Source organism: Oryctolagus cuniculus, chromosome 20 (assembly GCF_051225735.1).
Source record: "Oryctolagus cuniculus isolate XC-2025 breed Fujian yellow rabbit chromosome 20, ASM5122573v1, whole genome shotgun sequence".
NCBI lineage: Eukaryota > Metazoa > Chordata > Mammalia > Lagomorpha > Leporidae > Oryctolagus > Oryctolagus cuniculus.
In genome coordinates, this window is record NC_142886.1 from 24,597,128 (window position 1) to 24,617,704 (window position 20,577).

Consider the following 20,577-nt stretch of genomic DNA (forward strand, 5'->3'; position numbering starts at 1 on the left):
TTCCTGCGGCCGCTGGCTCTCCGCGGCCGGACGAGGGACGGCGGCCGCCCAGCCCCTGCGCCCGGGGTTTGTCCTTCGCCTGTGAGCTCAGTCGTGGCTGCCGACCGTGGGTGTTTCTAGCCCGTATTCATTTCGCCGGTGGAATTTGTCCTCTGAAGTTACTTAGGGGAGGAGAATCCACTTAGTTTGTTGAAGTTTATCACAACGTCATGACGCTGGACAATGCGTACGGGCACTGTTTAGAAGTTAAATATTATTAAACTTGGGACTTACGAATTCTTAGCGGTAGCAAGTTTGCAGATAATACATTTTTTAAAAACAAAATCTGATCTTAGTGTGGTGCAGAATAAAGGACAACTAATGTAGCAGTCAGTAGATTGAGGTTCTAGCTTAAGCTTTGCATCTGGGTAGCTGTCTAATTTTCGGCAAATTAATTCCCAGCTTTGGATGGTTTATCTCTGTAAAGGAAGGGGTTTGCCTTTAGAGAATTGGCCATTCTGAGGCACCAGACCTTGGTAAGGAGAGTGACGGTAATACTTCTGCGTTTTGTAAAGATAGCTAGAGGGCTGCATGAAAGATGGGTTGGACAGGGGAATTTTAAAGTCAGGGTGACCAGTTAGAAACCTGTTTTGGTAGTGTGGTTGAGAGACCTGAAGAAGGCATTACATTTTAACTTAGGAGTAAGTTTTTAGAATGAAGAATCACTGGGGTTATTTAAATACAGAGAATGAGAAAGATTGTTAAAGACCTGGAATTTGCAGCTGAGTGGGAGGAGGATTGGGCAATAAATTGCAGTGGATCACACAGGAAGAACAGGTTTGGTGGCAGAGACGATAATCTAGATTTTGGACTGTGTTAGGTTTGACATACTGTTGGTATGCATACATGTGGGGATGCCCATCAAGCAGTTAGAAATGAAGGTTTGAAGGTAAGGAATTAAGTCGGGACCAGAGGTGAACATTTGTGTGTCATTCACAGTGTCATTCATTCATTATGCAAATATTTACTGCCTGCTGGATACTTCCAGGGGAGCTTCTGCAGACGTCTGCTAAGCTCATAGTATAGACAACCTTGAAAGTGAAATGACTGCTAATGGTACAGGGTTTCTTTTGGGGGTGATGAAAATGTAAAATTGATTGTGGTTGTGGTTGCACAGCTCTGAATCCACTAAAGGCAATTTAATTGTACTCTTTTTTTTTTTTTTTTTTTTGGACAGGCAGAGTTAGAGAGAGAGACAGAGAGAAAGGTCTTCCTTCCATTGGTTCACCCCACAAATGGCTGCTATATCCGGCGCGCTGCGCTGATCTGAAGCCAGGAGCCAGGTGCTTCCTCCTGGTCTCCCATGCAGGTGCAGGGCCCAAGGACCTGGGCCATCCTCCACTGCCCTCCCGGGCCACAGCAGAGAGCTGGACTGGAAGAGGAGCAACTGGGGCAGAACCCGCGCCCCAACCAGGCCTAGAACCCAGGGTGCCGGCGCCGCAGGCAGAAGGGAGGATTAGCCTACTGAGTCGCGGCACCGGCCTAATTGTACTTTTTAAATGGCTGACCTCTATCTCAGTGACACAATCATTTTAAAAAAGATATGCAGTGCAGTTTTTGAAATCTATTAAGTGGATAATGGAATTGGGGATAGGAACAAATATAATTGTGCATTTTCCTTTACACTATCAGCTAATGTACATAGCAAATATTAGGTTAAAGATGAAATCCACATAGGACACTTGCTAGGTACTAAGTGCTCATGTACAGATTCTTATGAGTTCTGCCTACCTGTCCTGTTGTATCCTATGACTGTCTCTTTTGTTTACATAGTATATATACAAATTCTAAACCTGGCCATGAAAATTAAACATCAAAATTATCTGTCATAACCTGGATGCTCAGTGGTTTCAGAAAATACTTATGTTAATTTTAAAAGATTCTTATTAAAATGAAGACACTAAAATAAAAAGATGTCATATATAACATAAAAATCATTAAAATAGGTTTCTTAGTTTGAGTCCTGGGATCTCAAGGTTGGAGGAACTTTAAGGATGAACTAAACAAACATCCGGTGATTTCTTGGCTTGTGAGATGAACTGGAATTGGGGTAGATTTCTTAAACTCTGAAATTCAAGATCAGATTAGAGAGATATATAATCACTATTCATTCCAGCCTACTCTGTGGGTGAGAATCCTGGTTCTGCAGCTTAATAACTTGGACAGATGATATAATGAACCTTGATTCCTTCTCTTTAAAAAGGAGGATTAATAAACCACATTAAACTGTTGCAGCACTTGAATAATAAAAATGTCTGTGGAAAGAAAAGGTGGAATTTATGATACTTGTTGTGGAAACCTTAAAAGAGAACTTTTGGGGCCAGTGTTGTGATGCGGTGGGCTAAGCTGTCACTTGAGATGCCCACTTCTCATGTCAGAGTGCCTGGGATTGATCTGCCTCTGCTTCTGATCTAGCTTTCTGCCAGCGCACATGGGAGGCAACAGATGGCCCAGGTATTTGGGTTTCTGCCACCCATGTGGATGACCCAGCTGGTGTTCCTGGCTCCTGGCTTTATGCTGGCACAGTCCCAGGTGTTGTGGGCATTTGGGAAGTGAACCAGCAAATGGAAGGTATCTGTCAATCTTGCTTTGTTACTTTCAAATAAATAAAACTTTGGGGCTGGTGTTGTGGCGTAGCAGGTTAAACCTCCTCCTGCATCTTTGGCATGCCTTATGGGCTGATCCGCTTCTGATCCAGCTCCCTGCTAATGGCCTGGGAAAGCAGCAGGAGATGGCCCAAGTGTTTTGGCCCCTGCCACCTACGTGGGAGATCTGGAGGAAGCTCCTGGCTACTAGCTTTGGCCCTGGCCATTGCGACCATTTTGGGAATAAACCAACTGATGGAAGATTCTCTAACTCTGCCTTTCAAAAAAAAAAAAAAAAAAAAAACCCTTAAAAAATTTCAAGAAGGCACTGTAAAAAAAAAAAAGCACTGTCATTTATATTGTAAATTGTTATGTCTTAACAGTGAAAAATGGCCTGCGCCGTGGCTCACTAGGCTAATCCTCCACCTTGTGGCGCCGGCACACCGGGTTCTAGTCCCGGTCGGGGTGCCGGATTCTGTCCTGGTTGCCCCTCTTCCAGGCCAACCAACTCTCTGCTATGGCCCTGGAGTGCAGTGGAGGATGGCCCAAGTCCTTGGGCCCTGTACCCGCATGGGAGACCAGGAGAAGCACCTGGCTCCTGGCTTTGGATCAGCGTGATGCGCCAGCCGCGTCGGCCATTGGAGGGTGAACCAACGGCAAAGGAAGACCTTTCTCTCTCTCTCTCTCTCACTGTCCACTCTGCCTGTCCAAAAAAAAAAAATTAAAAATGAAGATTTTAGTCAGTAGAAAGAGAGTAGGGGGGCCGGCGCCGTGGCGCAGTAGGTTATTCCTCCACCTGCGGCGCCGGCATCCCATATGAGTTCCAGTTCTAGTCCCAGCTGTTTCTCTTCCAATCCAGCTCTCTGCTGTGGCCTGGGAAAGCAGCAGCAGATGGCCCAAGTGCTTGGGCCCCTGCACCTGCATGAAAGACCCGGAAGAAGCACCTGGCTCCTGGCTTCGGATCAGTACAGCTCTGGCCTTTGTGGCCATTTGGGGAGTAAACCAATGGAAGGAAGACCTTTCTCTGTTTCTCCCTCTCACTGTCTGTAACTCTACCTTTCAAATAAATAAAGAAAATCTTTAAAAGAGAAAAAAGAGAGGTAGGAACCAACGGACAATAAACTTTTATGTAGGTATTTCCAAATGCCCCCCCCCCCTTTAAAGATTTATTTGGAAAGCAGAGTTGCAGAAAAGTAGAGGCAGAGAGAGAGAGAGGTCTTCAATCCACTGGTTTACACCCCAAATGGCTGGAGTGGAAGCCAGGAGCCTGGAGTTTCTTTTGGGTTTCCCACGTGGGTAAGGGGCCCAAGGACTCAGGCCATCTTCTACGGCTTTCCCAGGCTGTATAAGCAAAGAGCTGGATTGGAAATGGAGCAGCCGGGTCTCGAACCAGCACCCTTACAAGATGCCAGCACTGCAGGTGGTGGCTTTACCTGCTACACCACAGTGCTGGTCCCCTAGATGCCCTTTTTTTTTGATAACGTCTGTTATTTTAACTTTACTCTGAGTACATTTTATACTGTCCTTCAATGATTATAGACAACAGTGCTCCCATTTTTTTTTTTTTTTTTTTTGACAGGCAGAGTGGACAGTGAGAGAGACAGAGAGAAAGGTCTTCTTTTTGCCGTTGGTTCACCCTCCAATGGCCGCTGCGGCCAGCGTGCTGCGGCCGGCGCACCACGCTGATCCGAAGCCAGGAGCCAGGTGCCTCTCCTGGTCTCCCATGCAGGTGCAGGGCCCAAAGACTTGGGCCATCCTCCACTGCACTCCTGGGCCACAGCAGAGAGCTGGCCTGGAAGAGGGGCAACCGGGACAGAATCTGGTGCCCTGATTGGGACTAGAACCCGGTGTGCCGGCGCCACAGGTGGAGGATTAGCCTGTTGAGCCGCAACGCCGGCCAAGTGCTCCCAATTTTAGCATTAATTGTGCTACATTAAGTGGACTTGCATGTGAAAATCTAGAAAAAAAATTAAGCTGTAAGACAGAAAGGGTTTTATTATAGAGGGTGCCCTTTGTGTGTGCAGTGGGTTAAGCTGTTGCTGGGAGATGCCTGCAACCCATATCAGAATACTGGTTCAAGTCCCAAATACTCTAGTTCCAATCCAGCTCCCTGCTAATGCAGCCATGAAGTGGTGGATGATGGCTCAGGCACTTGAGCGTCTTCTTTCACCCACATGGAAGACCAGATGGAATTTATGGCTCCTGGCTTCAACCTGGCCCAGCCCTGAGTGTTGTGGCTATTTGGGAAGTGAGCCACAGGGTGGAAGATCTCTCTGTCACTCTGCCTTTTAGAGAGATAGATAAAATCTTTTTTAAAAGTTTAGGGTCATCATCAGGGGCCTGAGAGTTCAGTTTTTTAAAAAGATTTTCAGGAGCTGGGAACTCAATTCCTATCTCACACGTGGGTAGTAGGGACCCAAGTACTCGAATCGTCGCCTGCTTGCCACCTGCCAGGAAGCTGGAATGGGGAGCTGAGCTGGAACTTCAACTCTTTTTTTTTTTTTTTTTTTTTTTTTTTTTGACAGGCAGAGTTAGACAGTGAGAGAGAGAGAAAGGTCTTCCTTTTCCGTTGGTTCACTCCCCAAATGGCGCTACGGCCTGCACGCTGTGCCGATCGGAAGCCAGGAGCCAGGTGCTTCCTCCTGGTCTCCCATGTGGGTGCAGGGCCCAAGCACCTGGGCCATCCTCCACTGCCTTCCCGGGCCACAGCAGAGAGCTGGCCTGGAAGAGGAGCAACCGGGACAGAACCCGGGGTGTCGGCGCCGCAAGCAGAGGATTAGCCAAGTGAGCCGCGGCGCTGGCCTGGAACTTCAACTCTTATAATCTGATGTGGGATGTGGGCGTCCCAAGCACTCTCTTAACCACGGTTCTTTTTCGTCACATATAGTAAGATGAACATCTTTGGACATACAGCTTTTCCATATTTAAGACTTTCTTAGAGCAGATTATTGGACTTAGAAATTCTGCATCTGAGCAGAATGTTTTTGTGGGTTTGACTACCCCACTGGGCTTGTTTTTTAGAAAAACCTAATTATTATTTTTAAATTTATTTGAAAGAGAGATCTTCCATCTGCTAATTCACTTCCTTAGATGGCTCAACAGCCAGTGCTGAGCTGGGCTGAAGCCAGAAGCTAGAAGCTTCATCAGGGTCTCCCTGATGAGTCCAGGGGCCCAAGCACTTGGGCCAACCTCTGCTGCTTTTTCCAGGCCATTAGCAGGGAGCTGGATTAGAAATGGAGCAGCCAGGACTTGACCGGTGCCCTTATGGGGTGCTGATATTGCAGGCAGCAGCTTTACCCGTTACACCACAACACTGGCCCCGGACTTGTTGTATTTTAAAATAAATGTTTTGGCCTACATTCCTTATTTTCTTGCTTGTGATTTTTTGTTATATAAAGAAGTGCCTTTGTTTGCCACATTTTCCCACTGCTTTTAACATTCTTTATCTCTCTTTTTCACCCCTATTTTAGGTTAAATTGATTATCTACCCAGTGCAGGATCTTACAAGAACAGCATAGTGTTTCCTGAAGGAATATGAGCAAAACCAGACAGTATCATTGACTGAATAAATTTGTACTTGTCCCCTGAACGGCTACAAGATTTGGAAGCTGAATCAATGTTATCAGATGAGTTAGAATCCAAACCAGAGGTGAGTCTAGTCAGTTTGATTCTTGGTTTTGTTATGTTTGGTGAACTGTATTTCAGAGCTTATCATTAGTTTAGGGTCAGCACACTTTTTCTGTAATGGGTCAGATAGTAAGAATTTTAGGCTTTGTTAGCCCGAAGTTTTATTTGTAACTTCTAGTTTATTTTATGTGTGTGTGTGTGTGTGTGTGTATGTATGTGTATTAGGATGTTTACTATATATTTATTTATCTATTTGAAAGAGATAACAGAGAGAGATCTTCTGTCTGCTGGTTCAATCCTCAGATAGCTGCAGTGGCTAGCGATGGGCCAGGCTGAAGCTGGGAGCTTTATCCAGGTCTCCCACATGGAGACCATTAGCAGGGAGCTGGATCAGAAGTAGAGCAGCTGGGACATGAACCATAGCCCATATGATATGCCAGCATCATAGGCGCAGCTTTATCTGCTATACCACAGTTCCAGCCCCTATGTTTTTATTATAAGTATTTTCTCAAAGACTTAAAAATGCGATTGTTTTATGATTTTTATATAGATTATTTAAGTATAAAGTTATGCATTTAGCTATATAACAAGATTTTATTTTATATAAAAACATATACATGCATCATGTAGTGTGTATAAATGTATATGCATATATAGATACTACCACAAACCATTCTTTTATTAATTTTGCATATATTTGAAAATACTTTCTTTCTGAATGTGATTGGGAAATTTAAGCATTTTTTATTTTCATTAATTTTTCTCAATTTTAGTGCATCTATGTTGCATAATGGGAAGGTCCCAGAGTTTGGAATTAGATTGCTTATGTTTGAAGATTGGTGCTGCTCCTACCTAGTCTTGGGAACTTAAACTAGTGTTACTTAATGTCTTCAACTTGATTATTCATCTATAAAATACCATGGTTTAATGTGAGAAATAAATGAGCCAATACACAAAAATGTGCTTTGTAAAATGTAATTCAGTACATTGTAGTTGACTTTTTTAATAGCCATCATTAAAAATATTTTTTGTCATTTTTATGTGATGGAAAGCAACAGTTAATTGTATAAATCAGTCTTTCTCAAATGGAAAACTTCGAAAGATATCTTTAAATACTATATTGTGATTAATCTAGATTTTCTTTGAACATGGCTACAACTAGTGAACCATTGGGATTTAATTACATCTTCACCTTTTGTTACATCCAGGGATTTATATGCATTCCTAATGGTCTTTATTTTTTAATGTTGTCTTTTGCTCTTCTCACCCAGCTCCTGGTACAGTTTGTTCAGAATACGTCCATCCCGTTGGGACAGGGGCTAGTAGAATCAGAAGCTAAAGACATAACTTGCTTGTCCCTCCTTCCGGTGACTGAGGCCTCAGAATGCGGCCGACTAATGTTACCAGGTAAAAATTATCCTTACTCGCTAGAGATAGGATAAAGAAGTCCCAAGAGCTTAGCCTACCCCATGGTCTGGTGGAATGGATAACTGACTGGTGGAAACTGTAAAAATAGGAATCATGGAGAAAATCAGTCATGGGAGTTGTAAGAACATCAGCAGTTTAAGCCATGGGAATGTATATGATGACCCATAGAGAGTGAGAAAAAAGGGCCAAGGCGGGACTCTGTGGAACTCCTTATTTAACATACAGGATAAAGCCAGGAGACCATGGAAAGAATGGGAAAAGACAAGACTAGGCCAGTAGAATGAATATCCTCATAGAGTAGAGGCTTGGAACCCAAAAGAAGTCGATGTGTCGAATGCTCCTGAGAGGCCTCAGTAAAATAGAGAGTAAAAAGAGGCCATAGTTGACCTTGGCAGGACCTGTTCCAAGGTGAAGCAGGTGGAAAGCCAGGCTGCCATGAGCTGAGGTATCAATGCAGACTAAGTAAGTATATACTTTATAAGGTTTCTTCTGCCCTGAGAAGGGGAAGAAGTAAGATAGAAGGAAGTTTCTGTGTCTTCAAGATCTGAGTTATTTGAGGGTAGTTATACGCTAATAGGAAACCGAACTAATTAAAGAAACAATAGAAAAAGGTAGTGGATAATTGGTAAGGAGGCTCCAGGAGAAATAAGAGGAAGTAGAATTTTGTGGGATTAGCTTTGGATGAGAAGAGGGACTCTGATTTGACTATTAGCTTGGGAAACATTATCTTTATGTGAAATTAGCTCTTCATATTCTGACCTTTGTTTTAAAGTTTGGAATATCAGTGTTAAGCTGGGGAGGGTCATTATTAGCCTATTGGTGACAACTTCATTTGTTTATTATAAAATCTCTGGTTACTATCCTCTTCTGTGGTCTGTGGTTTTTTTTTGTTTGTTTGTTTGTTTGTTTTTTAAAGATTTATTTATTTATTTGAAAGAGTTACACAGAGAGAGGAGAGGCAGAGGGGGGTGGTCGTCCATCTGCTGGTTCACTCCCAATTTGGCCACAACGGCCGGAACTGTGCCCATCTAACACCGGGAGCCAGAAGCTTCTTCCAGTCCCCCACACGGGTGCAGGGGCCCAACAACTTGGGCTGTCTTCTACTGCTTTTCCAGGCCATAGCAGAGAGCTGGATCGAAGTGGAGCAGCTGGGTCTCGAACCGGCACCCATATGGGATACCGGCGCTTCAGGCCAGGGCGTTAACCCACTGCACCACAGCGCTGGCCCATAGTCTGTGTTTTTTAAAATGACCTTAAGACTTAATTTTCAAAAATCCAAGAAGCACATTTAATTTAATCAGTTGGTGTTAATTTAAGGTTTCCCAGTCTAGATCCTGATTCTTCCACAACTTCCATTTCTCAACTCCTGTTTTCTGATAAGTTGGGAGTCATATTTTTCCAAATCCCTTGTGGATTTTCAGCATGTGAAAATTTCCAGGTGACAAATTTTGATCTTTGTTGGGTTCCTCCCAACTCTTCTCTCAATTTTAATTATTGAATATTGTTTTATTTTTATAATTATTCATTTCTTTTATTAAGATTTATTTTTATTTATTTATTTGAAAGAGTTACAGAGAGAAGTAGAAACAGAGAAGACAAAGGTCTTCCATCTGCTGGTTCACTCCCAGATGGCCACAACGGCCAGAGCTGCGCCAATTTGAAGGCAGGAGCCAGGAGCCTCCCCCGGGTCTCCCACGTGGGTGCAGGGGCCCAAGCTTGGGCCATCCTCTGCTGCCCTCCCAGGCCATGGCAGAGAGCTGGATTGGAAGTAGAGCAGCCAGGACTAGAACCAGCACCCGTATGGGATGCCGACACCTCAGGCCAGGGCTTTAACCCACTGTGTCACAGTGCTGACCCTGTTTTATGTGTGTGTGTGTGTGTGTGTGTGTGTGTGTTTTAAGATTTATTTGTTTATTTGAAAAAGTTGCCCAGAGAGTGGCGGGGGGTGGGGGAGGGGGCTTCCATCTGCTGTTTCACTCCCCAGATGGACGCAACAGCTGGAACTGGGCTGATCCGAAGCCAGGAGCTTCCTCCCAGTCTTCCACATGGGTGCAGGGGCCCAACAACTTGGACCATCTTCTACTGCTTTCCCAGGCCATAGCAGAGAGCTGGATCAGAAGTAGAGCAGCCAGGTCTCAAACTGGCGCCCATATGGGATGCTGGTGCTTCAGGCAAGGGCGTTAACTCACTGCGCTACAGCGCCAGCCCCTAATTATTGAATATTATAATAATAATAAAGGAAGGGGCCGGCGCCAGGGCTCACTTGGTTAATCCTCCGCCTGCAGCGCTGGTATCCCAGATGGGCACTGGGTTCTAGTCCCGGTTGCTCCTCTTCCAGTCCAGCTCTCTGCTGTGGCCCGGGAGGGCAGTGGAAGATGGCCCCGGTGCTTGGGAGACCAGGAGGAGGCACCTGGCTCCTGGCTTTGGATCGGCATAGCTGCGGCATAGCGGCCATTTGGGAGGTGAACCAACAGAAGGAAGACCTTTCTCTCTGTCTCTCTCTCTCTCACTTTGTAACTCTGTCAAAATAATAATAAAGGAAATGAAAACAGAAACAAAAGCATCTATCTGTTAGAATGGCTGTTATCAAAACAATGAAGATAACAAATGTTGGCAAGGATATGGAGAAAAGGGAAACTTTGTTGTTGGGAATATAAATTGTACAGCCATTATGGAAAATGGAATGGCAGTTCCTTAAAAAATAAAAGATAGAAATGGCATATGATCCAATAATCCCACTTGTACATATATATAAAAAGGAATTGAAATCAGTATGTTGAAGAGAATACTGCATTCCTAGGTCCTAGATTGATTTATTTATTTGAAAGGGAGAGTTACAGAGAGACAGAGAGAGATCGTCATCCGCTGGTTTTCTCCCCAAATGACTGCAACAGCAGGAGCTGGGCCAATCTGAAGCCAGGAATTGGGAGCTTCCTCAAACCAATGCCCATATCGGATGCCGGCGCTTCAGGCCAGGATGTTAACCCACTTCGCCACAGCGCCGGCCCCAAGACAAGAGTATTTAAAAGACAGAGTTAACAGACAGAGGTAGACAGAGGTCTTCCATCTGCTGGTTTGCTACCCCAAATGACCATAACAGCTGGAGCTGAGCCAGTCTCAAGCCAGGATCCAGGAGCTTCTTCGTGGTCTCCCACATGGGTGCAGGGGCCCAGGGACTTTGGCCATCCTCCGTTGCTTTCTCAGGCACATTATTGGGGAGCTGGATAAGAAGTGGAGCAGCCGGCGCCGCGGCTCACTAGGCTAATCCTCCACCTTGCGGCGCCGGCACACCGGGTTCTAGTCCCGGTTGGGGCGCCGGATTCTGTCCCGGTTGCCCCTCTTCCAGGCCAGCTCTCTGCTGTGGCCAGGGAGTGCAGTGGAGGATGGCCCAAGTGCTTGGGCCCTGCACCCCAGGGGAGACCAGGAGAAGCACCTGGCTCCTGGCTTTGGATCAGCGTGGTGCGCTGGCTGCAGCACGCGGGCCGCGTCAGCCATTGGAGGGTGAACCAACAGCAAAAGGAAGACCTTTCTCTCTATCTCTCTCTCTCTCACTATCCACTCTGTCTGTCAAAAAAAAAAAAAAAAGAAGTGGAGCAGCTTGGACTTACGGGATGCCCTGCTGCAGGCCGGGGCTTTAACCTACTAAGCCACAGTGCCAACCCCTGTTCCCTTTCCTTTTATGGGATGCCGGCGCCGCAGGCGGAGGATTAACCAAGTGAGCCACGATGCCGGCCCCAAAAGAGATATAATTACCTCCTAATTCCGAGGTAGAACATTACCAGCTCTAAGTCCTCCCTGGAAAGACAGCCTCCATTCATTCCATAGATTAGCACTGTTCTTTGTCAAGATAATTTCTTTGTTTTCCAAATTCAACCACACATGTACATCTCTAAGCAGTGCAGTTTAATTTCATCTGTTTTTGGGCTTCAGATGAATGGAATCATTATGATAACATAGGTTGTTATATGTACTTTTACTCTCTGTGAGATTCATATAACTGTATCCGGTTTGGTTTCATCAATGTATAGTATTCTAACTCGTATGAGTGTGGTACATCTCTTTATCCATGCAACTGCTGATGAATATTTTCTAGTATTGTACTATGACAGTACTACTAGAAACTTTCTTTTTAAAAAATTTTTTATGATAAAATATACATTAAATTACCATTTTAATCATTTAAATGTTCAGTTCTGTGGCCTTAAATACACTTATTAGTCCAAAGCCTAATATGCCAGTACTATCTACTTTTATTTCTGTAATCTCTTACTTGCTTTAATGAGGAAAAAATATGATCTGCCTTTTATAATAAAAGATGATTGGAAACGTCAGATGCTTAATTAGCATTGTGGTACAATTCCATGTTATTGCAATGAAAACCTTTGGAAATTCTTCCTTTCCCTTAGAAGAAAGTTCTAAAGAGCAAGTATTTGGATTTCTTCTCTTTCTTCCTTTTTTTTTTTTTTTTTTTTTTTTAAGATTTATTTATTTGAAAAGCAGAGAGAGGGAGTGAGACAGAGTAAAAGAGATCTTCCATCTTCTGGATCACTTCCCAATGGCTGTGATGGTCAGTCCTGAGCCGGGCTGAAGCCAGGAGCCAGGAACTCCATCTGGGTCTCCCATGTGGGTGGCAGGGGCCCAAGAACTTCTGCCATCCTCTGCTGCTTTCCCAGGCACATTAACAAGGAACTGGATTGGAATTGGAGCAGGCGAGGCTCCAACCAGCTCTCGCTGGTGTCATAGGCAGTAGCTTAAACTGCTGTACCACAACACCAGCCTCTTGATTTATTTGTTTATCTCAGTATAAACCCAGAACTATAAGGAAACATTGATTATTCTAAATATTTTTAATTGTTTCTTCAGGCTGTGTGTTTTTTTTTCCCCTAGTTACTTACCTATTTTTTACATATTATGAAAATTAAGGAGAGTTCTGTCTACATGAAAAATAACTGAAAATTTAGATCCTGTTTTTGGGTTAGTTTCCTTTTTTGTTTTTGTTTTTGTTTTTGTTTTTGTTTTGATAGGCAGAGTGGATAGTGAGAGAGAGAGAGAGAGAGAGAGAAAGGTCTTCCTTTGCCGTTGGTTCACCCTCCAATGGCTGCTGCGGCTGGCATGCTGCGGCCAGCGCACCACGCTGATCCGAAACCAGGAGCCAGGTGCTTCTCCTGGTCTCCCATGCAGGTGCAGGGCCCAAGCACTTGGGCCATCCTCCACTGCACTCCTGGGCCACAGCAGAGAGCTGGCCTGGAAGAGGATCAACTGGGACAGAATCCAGTGCCCTGACCAGGACTAGAACCTGGTGTGCCTGTGCCGCAGGTGGAGGATTAGCCTATTGAGCCGCGGCGCTGGCCTTTGGGTTAGTTTTCTTTATATCACTGTACTGGTTTCTGCTTCAAGGACTATGTTCTGTAATATGCAAATGTGGATGGGTGGTTACTCATTATGGTCAGAGGGATCTGTTCCTTACATTTTGACTGACTGCTTTTGGAGCCTTAGGCCACCTCAGTTCTTCTTTGAGTCAGTTGTGGTTTTTTTTTTTGTTTTGTTTTTTGTTTTTTAATTTTATTTATTTATTTTGGAAGGCAAGAGTTAGAGAGGAGAAGACACAAAGAGAAAGGAGAGATCTTCCACCTGCTGGTTCATTCCCCAAATGGCCAGAACAGCTGGGGCTGGGCTAGGCTGAAGCCAGGAGCCTGGGGCTTCCTCTGGGTCTCCAATGTGGGTTCAGGGGCCCAAGCACTTGGGCCATCCTGTGCTGCTTTCCCAGGTGCACTAGCAAGGAGTTGGGTCAGAAGTGGAGCAGCTGGGACTCAAACTGGTGCCCACAGGATGCCAGTGCCCACATGGGATGCTGGAGGCTCAACCTGCTGCACCACAGTGCTGGCCTCTCTGAGGCAGTTTTGTACTTGTAAAATGAGAATGCTGTCTGCTCCTATACAGATGTTCTGTATGAAAGGATGCTGTGGCGGGGTAGGTTCTGTGTATCAGAATGGTGAGCTCTTGAAGATACATACTGCAGGAAGCTGTGATGTTTTCCTTTCTTAGATGATACTCCAAATCACACCAGCTCTTCCAAAGAGGTCCCTTCCTCTGCTGTACTAAGAAGCCTTCAGGTGAATGTGGGCCCAGACGGAGAAGAAACGAGGGCTCAGGCAGTACAGAAGTCCCCGGAGTTTTTGACCACTGCAGAGTCTCCTAGCTTGTTGCAAGATCTACAGCCAAGTGACAGCACTTCTTTTATTCTCCTTAACCTAACAAGAACAGGTATTCTTCTTTTTTTTTTTTTTAAACAAAAACAGGTATTCTTTATCCTTTTCTGAACTCTGTTCATGTTTATGAATAGAACAGGCTGGGGCCCGTTTAACTCAATCAGATGGAAGCAACGTTTATTATCTTTGGAGAATTACTGTGATCTGGTGACCAACCAAATATGTGGAGGGAGACGGAGGACTCTAGGATGACTGAGACATTTCTTAGGGAAATGGAGTGGTGCCGTTTACCCAGGCAGTATGCAGAGGAGTAGGCCTCGGAGGAGGATGGCTAGTTCCTCTTTGTGCCTGTGGCTGTGATTTCAGAGGAACGCTCAGGAGGAGTGCTCCTTCGGAGAGTTAGAAACAGGAGTCCAGAGTCCTCCAGAGGTGTGTTCTGAAATAAGTAGTTTTGGTGCTTGTTAGCATTCATGGAATGTGAAACATTGAGTGTAGATCCTTTGATTCAAGAGAAATCTGAAATGTAAACAGAAAAGTCAAGTCTGGGATCCTGAAACACAGCATTTAAGGGGACAGCAGAAGGGGAAGGGGCAGCTAGAAGGAGTTGAAGATAACCGGGAGAGAATGGTGGGTAGGAGGTCAAGGGAGGAATGTTTAGTGAAGGAAAGACACTAAATCCCGCCAAACACTGCCGTGTGGGCTAGTGAGGCAGAGTGTGTCTCATAACCCTAGCAAGACCAGTTGTTTTGGAGGTGGTACGGGTAGAGGCCAGGGTTAAAGAGTTGGGGAAAGGATGGAAAGTGAGAAAATGGATACATAAGTTTAATGGTACACTTGTTTGAGAAACTTGATTTTGAAGGGATAAGTAAGAAGGGTAATAGCTAGAGAAATTAGAATTTTCTATTTTTAAAAATAAATGAGCTAGAATACATTTAAAGACTGTAAGGAAAAGCTGGCCAATTGAAATGGGTTCTAGATAGGAGAAAGATCACCAAAGGATGCAGAAGGGGATAACTGGAGAACGGAATCGTGGTACTGGAATTGAGGGTTAGCCTCTTTTCCAGGAGGACAGCTTCGCCTGCGAAACTAGAGGCGGCTGGACGACAGCAGGCCTGCAGGCTGAGGGTAGAAAGGTGATAGCCTGATCATCCGTGAGAACAGGAGCTTGAGGTGAGAGGTGAAGATCTGCAGCAGCTGATTTAGGACATGGAAAGTTTCTGAGCGGGGGCACGTAAAAGGATTGCTTACTGGCTTTCATATATCTTGTTTCTCCCAGGTCTGGGCTCATCTGCCGAGCACTTAGTGTTTGTACAGGATGAAGCAGAGGATTCAGGGAATGATTTTCTCTCCAGTGAGAGCACGGACAGTAGCATCCCCTGGTTCCTGCGGGTTCAGGAGTTGGCCCATGACAGTTTGATTGCTGCCACTCGTGCACAACTTGCAAAGAACGCGAAATCCAGCAGCAATGGTAAGAACCCTGTGGCATTTTCTTTTTTCCAGTATTCTGTGCAAAGAGATTTTGGTAATGTAGCAACTGTATTTTGAGTTCTGTATAATCTGTTATTCTAATGGTGAGAACAAAAGGCCAGAACTGTGTAGCATGTTTTAAGTTTTCTTATTTATTTATTTACTTTCATTTTACTACACTAGATCTTAGCCAAAAGGCCGATAAGTGATTTATTTACTTTCATTTTATTTGAAAAGCAAAGAGAGGAGAGATCTATTTTCTGATTCACTCCCCAAATGCCTGTGACAGCCACAGTGGGGCTGTGCCAAAGGTAGGAGCCTGGAACTCAGTCCCAGTTCTCCCACATAGGTGGCAGGGACCCAAGGACTTGTCATAATCTGCTTCCTCCCAGGGTGTGCATTAGTAGGAAACTGGATCCGAAGGGAGAAGTCAGGATGCAAATCAGGCACTCTGAAGTAGGATGCATGTGTCCCAAATGGTGACTTAACTGCAGAACCACCAAATGCCTGCCTGCTAAGTTTTCTTTTCTTCTTCTTCTGCCCTTTTTTTTTTTTTAAGATTGATTTATTTATTTGAAAGGCAGAGTTACAGACAGGGAGAGACCAAGAGAGAGGTCTTCCATCCACTGGTTCACTCCCCAAATGGCCACAGTGGTTGGAGCTGGGCCAGTTGGAAGCCAGGTGCCAGGAGCTTCTGGATCTCCCATGCAGGTGCAGGGGCCCAAGCACTTGAGCCATCCTCCACTGCATTCCCAGGCAAGTAGGAGAGAGCTGGATTGGAAAAGGAGCAGTTGGGGCATGAACCAGTCCACATATGGGATGCTGGTGCCACTGGTGGAGGCTTAATTTACTATATTACAGTGTAGTAGATTTTTAAATTTTCTATAGAATAACTTGGCCATACCAGATTTATGTGCAAATCAATTAAACTAGTATTCTAGATTTCATTAGTTGGTATTATAAGCAAAAAGCAGGAGAGTAAAACTAGATTGTACTTGCAGAAGTAGAGGACGTGATGAATGGCTTTTATTTAATGACAGTGCAGTAAAGAGCTTACATTATCAAAGCCCTTGCAGGGGCCAGTGCCATGGTGAAGCTGCAGCCTGCAGTGCCAATATTCCATATGGGTGCCAGTTTGAGACCTGGCTGCTCTACTTCTGATCCAATTTTCTGCTATGGCCTGGAAAAGCAGTAAAAGATGGCCCAGGTCCTTGGGCCCTGTACCTGTGTGGGAGACCCAGAAGAATCATCTAGCTCCTGGCTTCAGATCGGTCTATCTCCGGCCGTTGCACCCATTTGGGGAGTGAACCGATGGGTATAAGATCTCTCTCTAACTCTGCCTCTCTGGAACTCTGCTTTCTAAATGCATCGATCTTTTTTTTTTAAAAAAAAAAAAAAAAAAAAAAAGCCCTGCAGAGATCGGCCATGCCAACAGGGGATAGGAGAGAGAAGTGTGCCTAGTTAGGAAGTAGGTCGTCTACAGTGTCTTTAACAAAACAAGGAAACTTCAGGTCTCACACAGGACAACTCTGCCTGGCCAGTTTGGTTCTAACTCCCTGTGGAGTTGGCTCCTTACAAAGTTTAACTTCTTCCTGTACCTCATTTTGCTGTGTTCTCCTTTCTTCTACGGTGTTGCTCCGAAATGCATTCCCTAATAAATAGTTGGGGCGGGGGGGGCGGGGCTGGTGCTGTGGCACAGCGGGTAAAGCTGTCACCTGCAGTGCCAACATCCCATTTGGGTGCCGGTTCTAGTCCCAGCTGCTCCACTTCCAATGCAGCTCTCTGCTGTGGCCTGGGAAAGCACTAGAAGATGGATCAATTCCTTGGGCCCCTGCACCCACGTGGGAGACCCAGAAGAAGCTCCTGGCTTTGGATCGGCACAGCTCCGGCCGTTGCAGCCATCTGGGGAGTGAACCAGTGGATGGAAGACCTCTCTCTCTCTCTGCTTCTCCTCTCTCTATGTAACTCTGCCTTTCAAATAAATAAATAAATCTTTAAAAAAAAAAATAGTCTATGGGACAGAGCTGTGGTATAGTAAAGCCACTGCCTGTAGCACCAGCATCCCATGGGCCTGGATTGAAGCTCTACTTCTGATCCAGCTTCCTGCTAATGCACCTGGGAAAGCAGTGGAGGATGGTCCAAGTACTTACGCCCTTGCTCCCACATGTGAGACCTAATGGAGCTCCTGGCTCCTGGCTTCAGCCTGGCTCAGCCCTGGACGTTGCAGCCATTTCAGGAGTGAAACAGGATGGAAGATCTCTGTGTCTCCCTTTATCTATCTCTCCCCCGATCCCTGCACCCCCTCTCCTCCCGTCTCCCTTTTCTCTATAACTCAGCCTTTCAAATAAATGTCTTTAAAAAGAAGAAATAAATCATTTTGGTTTTTGCATTCTTAAATATTTTATAACTAAAGAAGGGTATAATATAGGAAATTGGAAGGGGTTCTTATATTCTCCAGCGTGATAGAAAGCAGCCAAAATTAACTTCAAAGATGGAAGTCTAAGAATGGCCATCTGTGAAAGAAACTGCTGTAATCCCACGTGAAGCTTGAGTGACTGCTTCTCCTTAAAATACAGGTTTCTATGACCTGGAACTTTAAGCTGTCTCTTCAGCACCCCAGTCTGGGTATTTGTTATTCTCACTAATCTGTGTGATGTGAAATAGGTTTAATTCGGTTTTCTGCAGTTTCTGATAGGAAATTATTTTGGATGTTTCTCTTTTCTTTTCTTTCTTTCTTTCTTTTTTTTTTTTTTTATTTGACTGGTAGAGTTAGACAGAGAGAAAGGTCTTCCTTCTGTTGGTTCACTCCCCAAATGGCTGCTACGGCCAGCGCTGCACTGATCTAAAGCCAGGAGCCAGGAGCTTCTTCCTGGTCTCCTGTGTGGGTGCAGGTGCCCAAGCACTTGGGCCATACTCCACTGCACTCCTGGGCAATAGCAGAGAGCTGGACTGGAAGAAGAGCAACCAGGACTAGAACCTGGTACCCATATGGGATGCTGGTGCCGCAGGCAGGGGATTAACCAAGTGAGCCACGGTGTCAGCCCCTATTTTGGCTGTTTCTTACATTTATCAAAGAGGCCTCGTCTTGTGAAACAAAGCATGATAGTTGTTGGTAGAATGGGGGTGAAGGACACTCTCATTTCTAATGTTAAATGGATACAAGATGAAATTAGGTATCTGATTAATGATCACTAGGAGTAAAATATAGCAGCTTTATTGTTTGAACCTAGTATCTGAGCAAGGTCCTTCCATGGATTGTAAATATGTGACTCATTTATAGGAGAAAATGTCCACCTTGGTTCTAGTGATGGGCAACCCAAAGATTCCGGGCCCCTTCCTCAAGTGGAAAAGAAGCTGAAATGTACAGTTGAAGGCTGTGATCGGACGTTTGTGTGGCCAGCTCACTACAAGTACCACCTCAAAACTCATCGGTGAGCAAATCCAAGATTTATGTGTGGCTTAAGAACATGTTGATGCTTCCAGAGGAGTCTGTCCCTTAAACTGATAAATTAAAGGAAAGTAGGGACCACAGCTAGCTTCTTAAGATAGTTCTTGTTCTTTAATAAACAGATTTGCATTGTCTCACTTACCTCATTCTGGATGAATGCTTAGTAAGACATTTGACATCTGTATGTCTTAGAGAGTTCTCAAATCTTATTATAAGATAGTTTTTTAAGAACTTAAAATATAATATGTACGTCTGGTTCCCTACTCTATACCTATGAGATTAGTATTTGGGTGGAGGGTGCAAATGGGTATCTAGTCTTAGTAAACTCTTCAAGTTGTTCTTTTCTATCCAGATTTGAGATATGTTGTCTGCCCTGAAAGTTAGTAAGGGAGCTTTGACTTGTCTTCTCCAGGAAATGGTATTTTCAGATACTGATGCTTATCTGATTATTTTTGCAGAAATGACCGCTCCTTCATCTGCCCTGCAGAAGGTTGTGGGAAAAGCTTCTATGTGCTGCAGAGGCTGAAGGTGCACATGAGGACCCACAATGGGGAGAAGCCCTTTATGTGCCCTGAGCCTAGCTGTGGTAAGCAGTTTACCACAGCTGGTAACCTGAAGAACCACCTGCGCATCCACACAGGTGTGTGCAACCCCAGCACTCCCTTGGGTTCAGTGTTTGCTTTCTTTCTTTCTTCTTTTTAAAGATTTATATATTTGAAAGGTAGTGCTACAGAGAGAGAGAGAAATCTTCCATCTGCTGATTCACTCACCAAATGACTACAGTGGCCACAGCTGTGCCAAGCCAAAGCTAGGAGCTTCTTTTGGGTTTCTCTCTCTCTCTCTCTCTTTTTTTTTTTTTTTTTTTTTGACAGGCAGAGTTAGTGAGAGAGAGAGAGAAAGGTCTTCCTTTTTTTCCGTTGGTTCATCCCCCCAAGTGGCCGCTACGAATGGTGCGTTGCAGCCAGCGTGCTGCTAGTTGGCGTGCTGCCGGCCGGTGCTGCGCCAATCTGAAGCTAGGAGCCAGGTGCTTCGTCCTGGTCTTCCATGCGGGTGCAGGGCCCAAGCACCTGGGCCGTCCTCCACTGCCTTCCTGGGCCACAGCAGAGAGCTAGACTGAAAGAGGAGCAACCGGGACAGAATCCAGTGCCCCAACCGGGACTAGAACCTGGGGAGCCCACACTGCGGGCGGAGGATTAGCCTAGTGAGCTGTGGCACCGGCCTCTGGGTCTCTTAGATGAGTGCAGAGGCTCAAGCACTTGGGCCATCCTTTGTTGCTTTCCCGGGCCATAGCAGAGAGCTGGATGGGAAGTGGAGCAGCCGGGACTAGAACCAGCGCCCATACGGGATGCCGGCACTTCAGGCCAGGGCGTTAACCCGTTGCGCCACAGCACCGGCCCCCATTGAAGCATTTTAATGTGTACTACCAACCACATATAGTGTTATCTTCATTAATCTTCAGATTAACTTTATTGAAGAAACAGAAGAATAAAGTTAAATAACTTGCCTAACATCATGTAAGTAGGAAATAGCAAAGCTAGAATTTGAATTCTGATCTAACTCTAAAGCACTTCTTTTATTTATTTATATATATATATATATATATATATATTTGAAAGTCAGAGTTATACAGAGAGGAGAGGCAGAGAAAGAGAGAGGTCTTCCATCCAATGGTTTACTCCCCAAGTGGCCATAACCACCGGAGCTGTGCTGATCTGAAGCCAGGAGCCAGGAGCTTCTTCCAGGTCTCCCACATAGGTGCAGGGGCCCAAGAAAT

The 20,577-nt window shown here is 45.0% G+C and overlaps 1 protein-coding gene across 3 annotated transcripts in view; it reads left to right on the forward strand.

Annotated features, from left to right (window-relative positions):
* ZNF410 (zinc finger protein 410) overlaps positions 1-20,577 on the forward strand; it is a 35,626-nt gene that overhangs the window by 477 nt on the left and 14,572 nt on the right. For 2 of the 3 annotated variants that reach the window (XM_089322347.1, XM_002719657.6), the window contains exons 2-7: positions 6,095-6,273; positions 7,523-7,658; positions 13,725-13,943; positions 15,165-15,356; positions 18,636-18,786; positions 19,262-19,443. In XM_089322347.1, the coding sequence (XP_089178473.1) occupies positions 6,241-6,273; positions 7,523-7,658; positions 13,725-13,943; positions 15,165-15,356; positions 18,636-18,786; positions 19,262-19,443 (913 nt within the window). In that variant the 5' untranslated portion in view covers positions 6,095-6,240. Of the gene's footprint in view, positions 1-2,452; positions 2,611-6,094; positions 6,274-7,522; positions 7,659-13,724; positions 13,944-15,164; positions 15,357-18,635; positions 18,787-19,261; positions 19,444-20,577 lie in introns of those variants that run through there. The other variant, XM_089322348.1, reaches the window with a different exon arrangement.